The sequence below is a fragment of the Bos grunniens genome, chromosome 13 (genome assembly GCF_055505025.1).
Source record: "Bos grunniens cultivar Pamir isolate PY7600 chromosome 13, Bosgru_T2T1.0, whole genome shotgun sequence".
In the NCBI taxonomy this organism is placed as follows: Eukaryota; Metazoa; Chordata; class Mammalia; order Artiodactyla; family Bovidae; genus Bos; species Bos grunniens.
The window spans coordinates 4,074,464-4,089,622 of NC_141177.1; the positions used below are offsets into that span (position 1 = coordinate 4,074,464).

Below are 15,159 nucleotides of genomic sequence, written 5' to 3' on the forward strand. Positions count from 1 at the left end.
TTCCTTTTCTTCCCAGAAGTTCAGAGAGAAGCACTCATTTCCCCAGATGCTCCTGCCTTTATCAAGAACCTTTCTTAGGTCAGCGGAGGACAGGGCCAGGTTGTCCGGTTCTGTGACTCTGTGGTGGATCCCAGTTTCTATATCCAAGTCGTCAGCAGCTTAGGATCTGAGTGAGAGGTTCAAACCTTGGCTCTGCCACTTGCTGGCTGCGTGACCTCATGCAAGTGATTCACTCTCCTGTGCCTCAGTTTCCCCACATTTAGAAAAGTGTTAGTGATGTTGTCTGGAGTGTTGGTTACTATATGTAGGAACTGAGTATCAACCAATCAGAATGCCAGGAGCAGTGTCCCAGGAGACTCGCCTGCTGGACCAGACTTTAACCCTTCATTTACCGAATTGTAGGGAGGGTCTAAGATAGTGAAGGACAGGGGAGGCTGGCGTGCTGCAGTTCATGGTTGCAAAGAGTCAGACATGACTTAAGACTGAACGACAACAATCAGGGAGGGTCTCGGGCTTCCCCGGTGGCTCAGCAGTAAAGAATCCGCCTGCCATTCAGGAGATGCGGGTTCCGTTCCTGGGTCGGGAAGATCTCTTGGAGGAGGAAATGGCGACCTGTTCCAGTATGCTTGCCTAGAATATCCCAGGGACAGAGGAGCCTGGCGGGCTACCGTCCACGGGGTTGCAAAAAGAGTCGGACACGACTTATTGACTAAACAACAAAAACCATAACAGGGAGGGTCTCAAGGCCGCAGAGGCCCCTGGAGGGAATGACAGATCGTTTACCAGTCTAAGGAGAGTTCCAGTCTTTCAGTAAGCAGCATGAACCTCAAACTACTCAGTTAATAAGTGCTGCTATTATTATTGTATAATTCATTAATTCAATATTTATACACTCCAAATCCAACCTAAAAACAACAGTTGCCGAGTGCTTCCCACACATGTTCTCATTGGCTAGCTCTCACTACACACACGTGTGATTGAGTATTTCGGCTCTGACCTCGAAGAAGCAGGGCAGGTTACTCTTTTTGTTCCTTTGCTGGATGAGGAATTCGAGACTCTGACCGCCCAGACTGGACGGGGGCCCTCCTGTGCCCCACAGGCCCCCACCCTGCCCTCTCCTATCCTATGCGCCTCACACTGATGGTCGTTGTCCATGACACGTCTGCATCCTCCTCCAGAACTGAACACCAGGAACCAGAGGCGTCAGCTGTTTCATTCACTCCGGGGGCCCCAGCGCCTGGAATGTGCCTGACACTCAGTGGGTTTTCAGTACTTTTGTTCCGTGGATGGAGGAATGAATGAATGACGCCCAGTAGGGTCGCTTGACCTGTTGGGGCCACAGAATTAAGACTTAAACGCCGAAGCACCGCTGCTGTCCTCTGGCTCACTCGTTCCACCTCTTTTTGACCATGATGGTGGTTTTGACTTGCGCGTTCTCCCACCAAGCGCTGGTGACCTAAGCAGGCTTCCTTGTGGGTCATCAGCAGGCCCACGCTTTCATGCTGTTGTCTGGAATGAGTCAGTTCCCAACAACAATAACGACCGTGACAGCCGCCACCGCTTCCCGAGCGCCCGGGATTTGCCAGGCACCGTCCCAGGGCTTCTCCACCGCCACCGCGTTGGCTCCCACCCAGCCCCATCTTGGACAGGGAGGGGTGCCCGCTGCGCCTGGGGCACATCGCTGGTGGCAAAGCTCGGAAGCAATCCCCTTGCACCCTGTTGCTCCCCGTTAGGGATGGACAGTCATCGCAAGGAGGGCATCTGTTTTCCCCACCAGACTGTATATACTGTAGGGCCGAGCAGTAACAGACATTATCTTAGCGGATTCTCCCAAAATAACCTGACTGGTTGGAATTGAGTATGATCCTCCCATTTCAAGAAGAGGAAACCAAGACGGGGCCTGGTCAAGGCATTCAGAGGGCAGCACCGATTCGGAAAGCTCTGTTTTTAAGGGTTGCCCAGTCCTGCCTCCGGAGAAGGCAATGGCACCCCACTCCAGTGTTCTTGCCTGGAGAATCCCAGGGACAGGGGGCCTGGTGGGCTGCAGTCCATGGGGTCTGAGAATCAGACATGACTGAGCGACTTCACTTTCCCTTTTCACTTGCATGCACTGGAGAAGGAAATGGCGACCCACTCCAGTGTTCTTGCCTGGAGAACCCCAGGGACGGGGGGCCTGGTGGGCTGCCGTCTGTGGGGTCGCACAGGGTCGGACACGACTTAGCGGCAGCAGGCCTGCCACTGCTGCTTCTTGCAGCAGGATCGCCCGGCCAGTGAGCTGGGTGGGCTCACGGTGGGGCTCTCTCCTGCCTTCCACCTGCCCCTCTGGGCCGCTGAGGAGCTTCTGGCGGCCCCATCCCTTCCCTGTCCAGCTGGGACCTGCCAGCAGGGACCCATTTCCTCAGAGCCTCTCTTGTTGGCCACATCTCCGCCTTGCACTTCTTTGCCCTGGGCCGCCAGGGTGCCTGTGTCCGGTGCCACAGCTGCTGTGGGAGCAGGTCCGGGCTGCCCAGTTACCCCTTGGCGCCCCCCAGTCCTTCCCTTGGCCTTGGCCTGAGCCAGTCTTTCCACCCCGGGGTCCCTGCTCCTTTTTTTTTCCCACATTTTTCTTCAAGGCCCAACTCATTCTTACCTCCTCTTAGAAGCCGCCTTGACCATTTAATTCATTTTCATCATTTCAAGCATCTCCGATGTACCGGTTGCCCTTCCACAGGCCGGGGATAAAGTGAACAAGACTGAGGGTGTCTGTCCTCACAAGGCAAACCTCAGGGCAGCCACCCAGGAACATCCAAGATAAACTGGAATGGTGTTAAGGGCTAGAGACCATACTAGGAGCACAGAGCTGCGAAGGTCTTGGTTTATACATGTGTGTGCTGCGTGGGTGTTTGAGTTTCCTGTGGCTCCAACACAAATTACCGCAAGCCGGGTAGCTTGAAACAACAGAGGTCGATCTATTCTCGCACAGTTTCAGAGACTCAACGTGTGAAATCAAGGTGTCAGGGCTGTGTTCTCCGGAGGCGCAGGGGCACGACCCCTCCCTGTCTCTTCTGGACCCCAGTGGTCCCTGGCGGTCCGCGGTGTTCCTTGGCTCCTAGCTGCGTGTCTCCACTCTCCATCTCTACCTTGACATGGCCTTCTTCCTGTGTGCGTCCTCTCCTCCTCTTACAAGGATGCCAGCCATTGAATTTGAACCCTTAGCTCTGAGGACCTCATCTGGACTTGATCATATCTGCAAAGACCCTCTTGCCAAATAAGATCACAGCCACCAGTTCTTGAGGTTAGGACTTGAGCATATTTGGGGAGAGGATGTAATTCAACACACACTCGCGGGGATAATTCACACTCGTGGGTCCCTTCCTCTCTAGAGATGTCTAATTCTTTGACCTCTGAACAGTGAGGGATCTGTCTCTACAGTATCTCAGGCGGAAGGAACAGTGAGCCCCAAGGCCCAGAGGAGAGAGCTGCGCTTGGGATAGTCCCGAGTGGCTGAAACAGAAAGGGAGGGAGGAGAAGTGTGATACAAATAGAAAGATGGGGGAAGCAGGCCAGGGCGGGACCCAGCAGGATTTTGCGAGCAGTTTGAAGTTCATTCTTTGAAGTTCATTCTCATGGTAATGGGGAGGCCCTGGGGAAATCAGAAGTCACTGAGGGTGTGAGTTGCTGAGTCTTTTCAGAGAATCACACTGACCATTAAGTGGGAAACCTCTCCCAGGTAACCGGGGATGCTTAGAATACAGGTGGGAGGTGACTGCAGAGGCCTGGGCAGGGATGAAGGGCTGGGGCCAGAGTGGGGAGCAGGGAGTGGGGAGGAGTTGGTGTTTCCCTGTCTGCAGAGACTTCTCCTTTTTGGTTTCCAAACTGTGCTCCCTTGAGTCCTGGGGCTGCGAAGCGGTGGTCCCTATCTTTGGCTCTCAAGGGCACTTGCCATCAATTTTGTGAGTAATATGGGCCTCTTCCAGTGGGTCTCCTCTTGGCCCAGCCTGGACTCCCCCGGCGGCCCCTCCTTCCCTCTCTGCTATCACCAGGAGTCAGAAGGCTTCTCTCAGTGTTTCATCTTAGTCCAAAAACGTCCCTCAGCGCATCCACCCTGAGCTAATAACCCAGGAACACTGTGACTCAGTAATGAGTATCAGACTGCTGTGGGACAAAACCACTTCCGTGGTGGCATGTGTGACTTCGAAAGTAACATCACGACCTGCTCCATGCCTTAGTTTCTTGAGCTGAGCAGCGGGGGTGACGGTAAGCGTCACACGCGGCGGAAGCTGGGAGGCTTGCAGATCAGGTCTGTGCTGCTCTCGGTGTGGACACAGTGATCAGTGCCTGTTAGCTGCCATTTTCACTATTATTTTAGGGTTTCAGAGTCAAGTTGTTCGTTTTCTTCAGCCTACTAACCGACAAGGGCTTCCCTGGTGGGTCAGTGGGAAAGAATTTGCCTGCCAATGCCAGAGACTCGGGTTGGATCCTTGGATTGGGAAGATCCCCTGGAGAAGGAAATGGCAACCCCCTCCAGTATTCTTGCCTGGGGAATCCTATGGGCCTGGTGGGTAGAGTCCATGCAGTGGCAAAGAGTCAGACACGACTTAGCGACTAAACAAGAACAATTAACCTACAAGAGTCCTTCCTGATTTGGATAAATCGACTTTATTCTAAGTCTTTGGGGTCTCTTCTGAATGACCTAGCTCAGTCACTCAACCAGTGAGTTCAGAGGGGTTTGTGGAGGCACGGGCTAGGTGGTACGGAGAATATCCAAGATATATAAGCTGTACTCATTTACACTCGAAAGAGAGGCACAATCGTGTGTGAAACCATTCACATGCAAAGGAACTAAAAGTTTCAGTGAAGTCTACTGATTGTGTTGATAGAGGAATTTAAGAGAGAGCGGGCAAGAGGGAGGCCCTGTGGTCTTTTGGGAGGGGAGGGTGGGAGATGCTCTGGGGTGTGGCTGTGCTGGAGGGAGGCTGGAGGCTTCCAGATCCCTGAGGTCAGCTTGCTTGTCCGCATCCCTCTCTGACTTCATAGATTATGGACTCGACATAGATGCTTGAGTCTGCAAGAGTAGGCAGGAGAGAGGATGGATATGGGAGCCCCGACCCTGGGGGTGCGGTCATCTGGGGAGACGGCCGGGTGACAGAAGGGTGACGGTGGACAGAGGGAGACGGCAGACGGTTAAGAAATAGTTCTGGGGTTGGGCAAAGGCTAACCAATGTTCCATCCCCCAGCTAACCAGCCCTCTGCTGCTGCCATTAAGGCTCTGATTCAGTGGAAGGCGAAGCTCCCCTGGCAGAGGGATGGTGACACCTCCTGCTTAATTAAAGGCAAGAACCGCAGTTTAAGGGCTAGGTGAGTGTGCTGACCGTGCTCTCCCGTGAAATGTCAGTTCCATAAGGCGGAAGGGAATGTGCTGTGGAAGCAAGGGATGAAGAGAACAGACAAAGCCAGGACAAAGTAGGTGAGCAGGGATCAGGGCGGACGAGTTGAGGGCCCGGAGACCAGGGTCTGGTGCCCACATGCCCACAGGGTGGACGGGGGCAGCGGGTGGGGCGGTGGTGACCCGAGAGCGGTAGAGTCACCTGGAAGCTTCTACTCAGCCCCAGGTGGCAGGGCCACAGGGAGCACAGGTCCCGTGTGGCCTGGTCTTCCCGTTGTGGGGAGCCATCAGACACTTGAAGTTTTAAATGAATACTCTCAATTAAAAAAAAAAGTTCAGATTTAAAAAAAAATTACGGGGCAGGCCAGACATAATATGCCTGCAGGATGGGTTTGACCTGGGACCACCGCTGCTGTGCTGTGGGGTGTCTCCTTACAGTCCACACCTCCATTTGGGTTCCGGCTTTTGGTAGATCCCTGTTTTCCTGGAGCTTTAACCCTCTCTGCCTGCCTGGTAGTAATGAGGCGGGGTGGTGGGGGGTGGCGCCAGTTTCAACAAACTGCCTTCCGCTGCAATCTTCTCCTGGAAATTATCTTTCTTACAGCAGAGAAGTCCTGTCCAGGCTTTGAAAGATGGTGTTGATTGTAGGTTGGAGTGAAAGCCAAGTTTGAAAGTGTCTTGTGGTTCCCCCAAATCATGAGGAGGTCACCCCTGAAAACTGGCTTTGAGGGGAGGCAACGTGGAAGGGGACGCCAGGACACTCAGTGGTCGAAATATTTTAGAAATCGAAATTGATGCAAAGGGACTTTGTGGTTACAAATCTGCCTTCCACTGCAGGGGGTGTGGGTTTGATCCCTGGTCGGGGAACTAAGATTCCCATATGCTACAGGGCAAAATAGTAAATAAATAAATACAAAAAAATTGATGCAAAAATCTACGATGAACCAAAAATAGAAAAAAAATTTAAGTAAAGACAAGATCTTTATTATTCATTTTTCCTTTTACCTCAGGGTCTAGGATGGGTCCACACAGCACTGATAGTGACCCTGTCTTTATTCCAAGTGTAATAGTTTGCTTAACATAGATTTTCTTTGTATTTATTTTTATTTTTAAAACATGTTTTATGAAAGCATAGTGTATTTGACTATTGAGGTTTTTGGTTCCCTCTTGAATTTTGCCTCACTTGCCTCACTCTGGTTCCAGTCCTGAAGGAGTCAAATGCATCCATCTGTAAATTAAAATATTAGCATCTCGAGTGATAATCCCCGGATGTACTTAAATTGAGGGGCGGTCCTTTCTGGAATCTGGGAGAGCTCCTACTTTTCCGATTAAACACATTTCAGGGCCTACATTTTCTAGTTAAGCTTTTCTTACGATGGGGTCGTTGGGATGGTGGGGTTTGGGCTGAGAACAGCCCGTTAGGGCTGGCTTTGTAGTGCGCAGGGCCTAGCATAAAAGAAAATTCTCAGCCCCTGGTTCAAATATTGCTAAGAATTTTAAGATGGTGGTGGCAGGGTGTTAGACCTTGTGGTCCTCTGGGTGCAGGGCCCTGTGGGCTAGCACAGGTTGAACCCATGAAATTGACCTTGGCTGCTGCTCAGGTTAGCACTAGAGCCTCCTGGACCCCCAGCTGGAACGGGGCCTCAGGTATGAGCTGATTTACTGGCCCCCATTTTACAGATAGAAGAACTGAGGCACAGAAAGGCCAGCTGACTTGCTTAAAAGTCACAGAGTGATTCAGAGGAAGCACTCAGATTGGATCCTGGGCCCCCATTCTGTGATCTTCCTGATGGTACCACAGGGTCACCCCAACCTCGGCCAAACAATGATCTCTTCATGCCTGTGGGTGCCATTGACCTCCAGGAAGTTCAGCTTGGAAGAGGAGGCAGCGACTGGATTCAAATCCATCAGTGTTGTTATAATGACCCCAGGAATCTATTTCCTATACCAGAGCATATTTTTTTATAAGTCATTTTTTTTTCTTTTCCTTTTGAAAAAGAAAAAAAGCATGTACAGGCAGAATTTCCCTGAAGCCACTGAGTCAGATGAAATGTTATTTACATAAAAATAATTACAGGTGTCATAACCATGCTAGAGGCTGGGCCACCGGTTGTGCAAAACACCAGCTTTCCGGACATCCCTGACAAGTCCCATGAAACTGAGGCAACCAGGGACTCAGGTTCGCCTCTCGATGCCACTTTGTGTTCTGAGAGATCTCTCAGGGTGAGCTCTGTTGGGCACTCTCCTTCATCCAGTCCTTCGGCTCCTTCTTCGAGAGTGCCCACCGTGCCCTGGGAACGCTTCCAGGATCTGGGGCTACAGCTGGACTTGCCAGATTAAAATACAGAATATCCGGTGAACTTTGAATTTCAGGCAAACGATGAATGCATTTTTAGTTTCAGTATGTCCCATACAATGTTGGGGGACATATTGAGCTAAAAAACATAAGCGTGCATTGTTGTCCAAAATCCAAATTTAACCGAGTGTCCTGTGTTTTTGTTCACTATATCTGACAGCCCTGGAGACAGCAGTCAATAAAACAAACCTTCTTGGTCTTGTGGGGCTTACAGTCGATTGAGAAGAGGCAGAAAAGATGAGCAAGTGCACTTATGAATAAATATGCTGCCAAGATAAGGGCTTCGAGGAACACAAAGCAGGGTCAGGGGACGGAGGAGGCCAGGGGGTGCTATTTTTATTGGGATGATCGTGGAAGTTCTCTCTGAGGAGCTGACATTTGAGCTGAGGAATGAACAAAGCAAGGAAGTGACATTTATCATTGTGAATAGTAGGTGCAAAGGCCCCAGGGTAGGGCCACGCTTGGTATTTTCAAGGAACAGCTGGACGATTGAGGAGTGGGTGGCAGAAGGAAGTCAGAAGAAGGGACCGTGGCCAGAGATGATGCCTAAAGGGGGCTGGTGTGGGGCAGCTGATCTAGGACCCTGTCGGTCAGGGTGCTTGTGTGTCCCTCCCTGACGCCTACGGGAGCCTCTGCCCTCATCTTGTTACTTCCATGTTGGCCCTTACAGGGATCCCTTTCAAAATATCCCTTTGGCTGCTCCATGTCAGGGCCGGCGTGGAAGTGACGAGGCCAGGGAGGACAGTCATCAGGGTGACAGATGACGTGCACTAGGCTTGCCGGGGTCGGAGGCGGAACGGTGAAGCTGGTGAAACGTGATGGGATTTGGGGTTTTTTGGTTTGCTGAGGGGGTTGCCTGTGGGTGTGAGCAGAGAGAAATAGAGGACTTGCTCATTGGTTTTCGGTGGGAGAAAGTGATGAATGGGAGGGTGATCTGGCTGGGAACTGTGGGAGAGGAGCAGTTTCAGACGATAAGTAGGTTGGTTTGGACAGGTGTGCTCCACGGCGCCTGCTGGGTGCCCAGATGCAGCTGTTGAGTGGACGGTGGGACAAGTCCACTCCTTAGTCGCTCTGTCCTGTCCACCTCTGTGACCCTTTGGGCTGCGGCCCACTAGGCTCCTCTGTTCATGGGGTTTCCCAGGCAAGAATACTGGAGCAGGTTGCCATTCCCTTCTCCAGGGGATCTTCTCAAACCAGGGATCAAACCCATATCTCCTGTGTCTCCTGCATCACAGGCAGATTTTTTAACTGGCTGAGCCATTGGGGAAGCCCTGGGAGAGGTAGAGACTGAGGCTAAAGATGAGCTTCATACCAGAAGGGGGAAAGGAGCACAGAGCTATGTGTTGGCCGGGGTTGGGGGGGTCCTTCCAGGGCCTTCTTGAAGGGGCCTCAGCACTCAGAGTCTCCTGGGGTGGGGTTGGGTGGGGTGGGTGGGAGAGTTGGTATACTCTGAGTATTTGTATTCACTTGCAATCAGATTATGCTGCCTTTTTAAAGAGGCAGCCGGCAAGAGGAAAAGAGAGAACTCAAGGGTGGACTAGAGGGTGAGAGTGTGCTTCCGCTGCTTCCTGTCCTCCCCACGGCCCGCACTCCCATTGTCTCTTGCCTGGATGGCTGCATGAACCTCCTAATTGGTCTTCTTGCTGTAAACCTCATCACCTTGCAGTTTCTTCTCCACCCAGAACCCAGAGCAACCGATTAAAACCCCAAATGTGGTCTTGTCACGTACCTGCCTAAATGCACTTCAGTCATTCCTCATTGGTCTTAGGTCCAAAATTCTCCACAAAGTCCCCACTAATGCCCCAGCCTTACCCCACACCATCTTCTGGTCCGTCCCCTCCAGTCTTTTCTCTGTTCTTCCTGCCTCTTCCTGCCTCAGGGCCTTTGCACATGCTTTCCCAGCTGGCTGTTAGTTCTTCCCCTCACTCTTCGCTGGCTACCTTCTGCTCAGCCTCCTGTTCTCAGCTCAAGTATCACCTCCCTAAGGAAGCCTTTCTTGAATTCCGTGTTGACATTATTGTTGTAGCCTCTGTCCTGTCGTCTGCTCTCCTTTCACGGCACTTGTCTCAGTTTGTAATTATACACTAGAGTCAGTGCTTTTGAGTGGAGCTGAAATCCTGGGCCAGGATCAGACGTGTGCTAGGATTTGCAGACCCTCAGCAGCCTCACTAACCTCCCATTGCACTTCTGTTGGGGAGCCCAGAGGAAAGCTCAAAGACCAGGGCCTCCATAAGGTCAGCGGTGGGGCAGAGGGCAGGTTGACAGAGCTGCACCGTTGGGGCCTGCATCCCAGCCCGCGCTTCCGGAGTGGCCTCTGAATGCATAAAGGTCATGCATTATGCTCCTTGCTTCTAACAGCACAAATTATTTATTTTGGAATTGAAAATATGCCATCCCCCAACTCAAGCCCCAGCCTTCAGAGTGGCCTGTAGAGAAGAAAACGCTCTCACTTCCCAGCGCTCTAGCAGAAACTCTGTTCTGGGTCAGGACCTAGTCTGAACCCCTTCCCTTTAAGAGCTCTGATTTGGCACAGATTCCAGATTCTAGAAACTTAAAAAATATTTCTACTGTTCAGAGGAACAACTGAGGCAGTTAGAGTATTATTGCCAGGTCCTGAACCGTTCTCACAAGGCAGTCTATTAAAGGGATGGTGATTTTACCTTTACTATGTCATCTTATTATTGGCTGTCTCAGGAGGATGTCAGTTGGGGGTAAGAATTTAGATTCTTGCCCAAACAATGGGGTGGCCAGATTAAGTCTTAGAGAGGAGGGTCCTTAAAGACAAATATAAGGATCTTATATACACAAGGACAGTCAGACTCTTTTATCCATCCATCCATCCACCCGTCCATCCATCCATCATCCATCCATCCATTCAGTCTTCCACCCACCCACCCATCCATCCATCATCCATCCATCCACTCTTTCATCATCCATCCATCCATCATCCATCCATTCATCATCCATCCATCCATCCATCCACTCTTTCATCATCCATCCATCCATCATCCATCCATTCATCATCCATCCATCCATCCATCCACTCTTTCATCATCCATCCATCCATCCGTCACCCAAACATGCACTCATCCATCCATTCATCTATCTGCACATCCACACACCCATTGTACATAAAGCTGTGAATGAATCAATCATGACCCCTGCCCGAGTGGATCTCACAGGCTAATGGAGATAAAAATGCTCTGATTGGCCAAGCCTGGGTCATTTGTACACTTCTTTGCCAGGGTAGTATGGGACAACTGGGTCGATAATTTACCAGAATTGCATCATCAAGAGTAGTTTCCCAAAGGAACACACTGGGGTGTTGTTATCAGAAGCAGGGGGGAATGACGCCAGGTACGCAGAATCAACAGATGTCCTCTAGATTAGAGGCATTTAGTCATCATGGCTGGAGGGATGAAAAGAGACCAGTGAGGATGACACTAGCCTCTCCTTGTCTGTAGCACAAGGACAGGTTGGTTCCTCTGATTTTCCCTGGCTTCTCCTTGTCTGTAGCACAAGGACAGGCTGGTTCCTCTGATTTTCCCTGGCTAAATTTCAGGGTTTGGATTCTGAGTCCTGTCACAGGGACCCGAGAGCATCCATCTCTTTCTGGATCATTCTGTTGTTTGGTCGCTCAGTCGTGTCTGACTCTTTTGCAACCCCATGGGCTGTAGCCCGCCAGGCTCCTCTGTCCATGAGATTCTCCAGGCAAGAATACTAGAGTGGGCTGCTATTTCCTTCTCTAGGGGATCTTCCCCACCCAGGGATCAAACCCATGTCTCCTGCATTGGCAGGCAGATTCTTCTGCCACCCGGGAGGCCCCTCCTTCTGGATGCTTGGGCTCTCAGCAGTCCTAGTGTGGGTCATCTCCCCTCCTCCACCTAAATTTATAAGCCACCCCTAGGATACTTGCTGGATTCACCTGGTGTGTGTATATTTATGCTTAAGAAACAAACAAGAGGATTTTTTTTTTTAATGTTCTGACAGCCAGAAAGAGCTTCCTAAGACTGAAAATGCATGAGTCTTGGATCCAGGCCCAGGACCCTGGAATGGAGTTTGTGTCCAAACCAGTGCTTCTTACCCCAGGCCACACACTGGAAGCATCTGGGGAGCTTTTACGAAATACTGATGCCTGAGTCTCAAACATTCTGATTGTAACTGGCCCCTCCTAGGACCTAGCTTCTTGAATTTTTTTTAACAGCTCTCCAGGTGAGGCCAATGTGTAAGTTGGGTTAGGAGTCACTGGTCCAAGTGCAGTTTGGGAAACCCTATTCATTGCCGTATCTCTTTACCAACAGGATATAAACATGATGAGGGTGGTAGGGACCCGGTCCTGCCGACGGCTGCACCCCCAGGATCTGTGGTAGTACCTGGTACCTAGCAGGTGCCCAAAAAAGGTCTGGGGAATGCATAATGATTGACAGCTTCCCACGAATCCCTTAATGGAACCGAGATGGCTCCCCTGAAAGAGGGCATCTTCTCCACCCTCTGGCACTTGGGGAAGGATCGGAGCCAGTCCCCATTTCAGGTCAAGCTGTGGCTCTCAGGGAACCCCTGAAACTCTCCCACCTCCTTTTCTGATCCAGTAATTCTCAACCCTGGCCGCCCTTTAGAATTATCTGAGGTCATTAAAAAGAAAACACCTTCAAGGGGTTTGGATCAGAACCTGGGAACAGGCATTTTTACAGCGTCTCAGGGGACGCCAATGTGCCGTAAAAGGAGGCCGCTGGCCGTGTCCCCTGTACCTCTGTGAGCCTGCTTTCTGACTGGAGCTAACTTGGTGCAAGACCCCTGGAAGGGTTTTATAAGGGGGTGTTGGGAGTCGGTTCTTATGCGTTGTTCCCTAAGTGCCTGTTCACAGCGTTCACCGTGGATGCTTGCCTAGAAATGCACATCTCCGAGCCTCTCCTCCAGACCTAGTACTCAAGCTCCAGTGCGGGCCTGGGGATCTGCGTTCTGATCAATCGTGCAGGTGTACTCGTCCCCAGCTGCCCTTTCCACCTGCACTGCCCTCTGACCTGCTCTGCCACACTGAGCTGCTTCTGCCTCTCAGTTTTGGTTCCCACCTCTGAAGCATTCTTCCTCCAGGTATGCCCAGCAGTCAGGTTCCTCCGAATGCCATCTTGCCAGAGCCCCCCCCACCGCCACTTCTTGCCCCCCGACAGCTGAGGGGACCAAAGCCGCCCCAGCCCCCAGCCTTTCCCCTACATCTCTGGTGAGCACTCTCCAGACAGCCCAGGGGGATGCTCTTTGTTCTGGAGTTTATCTCGGTCCTTACTCTTGCCCCACCAGGACCTAAAGGTCCCCGGGCGAGAGTGTCTGGTGCCTGCTGGTCCCTGGAGATGTCAGGCGGCCAAGAGGTGTAGATGGAAAGGCAGGTAGGACTTGCGCCTTGCCAGTACCTGGGATTCTTCGCCAAGTCCTGGATGTGACTGATGGAGGTGGCAATCCAGCCGCAGCTGCGGGCTCACAGAGGCTCAGGTCTGCAAGAGAAGGCAGTGGGTGCACCCCCCACCCCCGACCTTGTTGGTGTCAGCCGGTCACCCAGGGCAAAAAGACAAGTGGCTTTCTCATCCGGATCCTGGGTCCGGCAGGGCCGCAGAGCTTAGGCGGGGAGGGTGGAAGCGGCGGCTGCGCCCGAGCGCCTGGCAGGTGGCTTCGCGCGGCGCCGGCGGTGCGGCCGGGACCAGGGGCGGCCTGCTTCCTCCCGGCCGTCCCCGCCCTCCCCGGTCCCGGGGTGTCGCCCCGCCCCGCCGGCCGGGCCGCGCTGTCCCCGCCTCCCCTCCCCGGGCTGCAACAGGTGCCTCCGGAGCAGGAAGCGCGCGCCGCCGCCGCTCAGCTCCCCCGGGCGCGCCATCCCCGGACCCCGCGTGTGTCCCCACGAGGACAGTGACCCCGCCGCTCCGCCCGCCTCTCCGCCCCGCTTCCTGCTCCCTTCGCCGTCGCCGGCGAGGGGCCCGCGAGTCCACCGAGCCCGCCTCCGCCCCCGGCCCGCCGCCCGCCCGCCCGCCGCTCCGCGCGCCATGGACGCCCCGGAGCCGCAGCCTGACCCCGACGGCGGGGACGCCCCGGGCCACGAGCCTGGGGGCAGCCCCCAAGACGAGTTCGACTTCTCCATCCTCTTCGATTATGACTATTTGAATCCTATCGAAGGTCGGTGGAGGCTCGCCCCGGCCTGGCCCCCGAGCCTGGGCTGGGGCTGGGGCCTGGGCAGTGGCCGCGGGTGGGGCCCCTTTGCCCCACGCGTCACATTTCCTGGGGGGCCTGAACTTGAGTTGGGGGGAAGTTGCCTCTCCCCAGGTGAGAGGGAGGGCGGGAGCCGTCGGAGACTGCAGCCGCCTTTAGAGGGCACTAGGCTCACTCTGCCTGGTGGGGCGCCAGTTTCCAGTTCCTTCTCCCCGAGGGTCCCTGGTAGTGAAGCAAAAGGGAGCAGGGGTCTCAGCTGGTCTCTGGCCCGCCGTTGGTCATCAGTGCGCGGTGGAAGCTATGGGTTTTGCCTTTGGAGGGAAGAGGTGAGGAAGCCAAAGAATGGAGTTTTTCGGCCGGGACTGGTGCAAAAAGAGGGCTGGTGAGGCTGATCCGCCCACCTCCGACCCCCACCGTGTGCGAGCCCTTGTTGGGGACGCTGCGCTGACTCTAAGGAGGAGGCTGTCTGTGTCTAATGCTAGAGCGTGGTTTGCCCTCGTCTTAGGCGGCTGGCCCATTTCCTCCCTGCGTTCTGCCGCTGCCGTTTGCACATCACCTCACATGCTTCAGTCTGAGCTTTATTAAGTGGGCCCCACCCCCCGCCCCACAGGCAACCAGACTGTGGGGGCTTGGAGGGTGCCCGCCTGTGGTTTCAGGAAGGTGCAGGCTTATTCCTGCCTCAGCGACCTGTCAGTCCCTACCTGCAAGTGCGCTCTGCGCTGGGGGCTGGGGATTTCCCCCCGCTGGGCCGTCATTTCACGTGTTTAACAGGAGCCTTGGTCAGAGGAGGCGGTCGCACACCCAGCCTCACTGTATTTTTCTGGTTAGCAGGTTGTCTTGGAAAAAAACAGAACACCAGACAGGCTTCCTGATTTTGACAGCCTAGCCCAGCCAGTGCTTGTTGAAGCCTTGGGGGCAGGCCTGTTGGTGACTTCCAGATGCACTTGGGCTCGGCTGCTTCTGGGGAGCAGGAAGGGGTTGTGCTGGCTGGTGTGTGTAGGAGGCCCTTTCCGGACTCTCCCAAGTTTGCTGTTTCCCAGAGATGCTGTGTGAGGCAGAGAAGTTTCAACTTTCCCTCCGCAGCGTCTTCAGGTGAAACTCCAGGTGAGGGCCTTGCTTTGACTTCAGAGATGCCCTTCGATCGGATACCAAGTGAAGATGGTAGTTAGTAATTATTCTCTATTTTGGCTGGAGATGGAAATAATTAGCCAGCCAAAGAGACCAGTCTTCTTGAGTTGCAATCTGGAGG

At 53.3% G+C, this 15,159-nt stretch overlaps 1 protein-coding gene across 9 annotated transcripts in view; it reads left to right on the top strand.

The window, feature by feature from the left end:
• NFATC2 (nuclear factor of activated T cells 2) overlaps positions 1 to 15,159 on the top strand; it is a 160,301-nt gene that overhangs the window by 3,584 nt on the left and 141,558 nt on the right. For 2 of the 9 annotated variants that reach the window (XM_086331336.1, XM_086331335.1), the window contains exon 1: positions 13,502 to 13,877. The exons of 4 other annotated variants lie outside the window; for them this stretch is intronic. In XM_086331336.1, coding sequence (XP_086187462.1) covers positions 13,748 to 13,877 — 130 coding nt within the window. In that variant the 5' untranslated portion in view covers positions 13,502 to 13,747. Of the gene's footprint in view, positions 1 to 13,474; positions 13,878 to 13,911; positions 14,237 to 15,159 lie in introns of those variants that run through there. 3 more of the 9 variants (XM_086331346.1, XM_086331342.1, XM_086331344.1) reach the window with 3 other exon arrangements.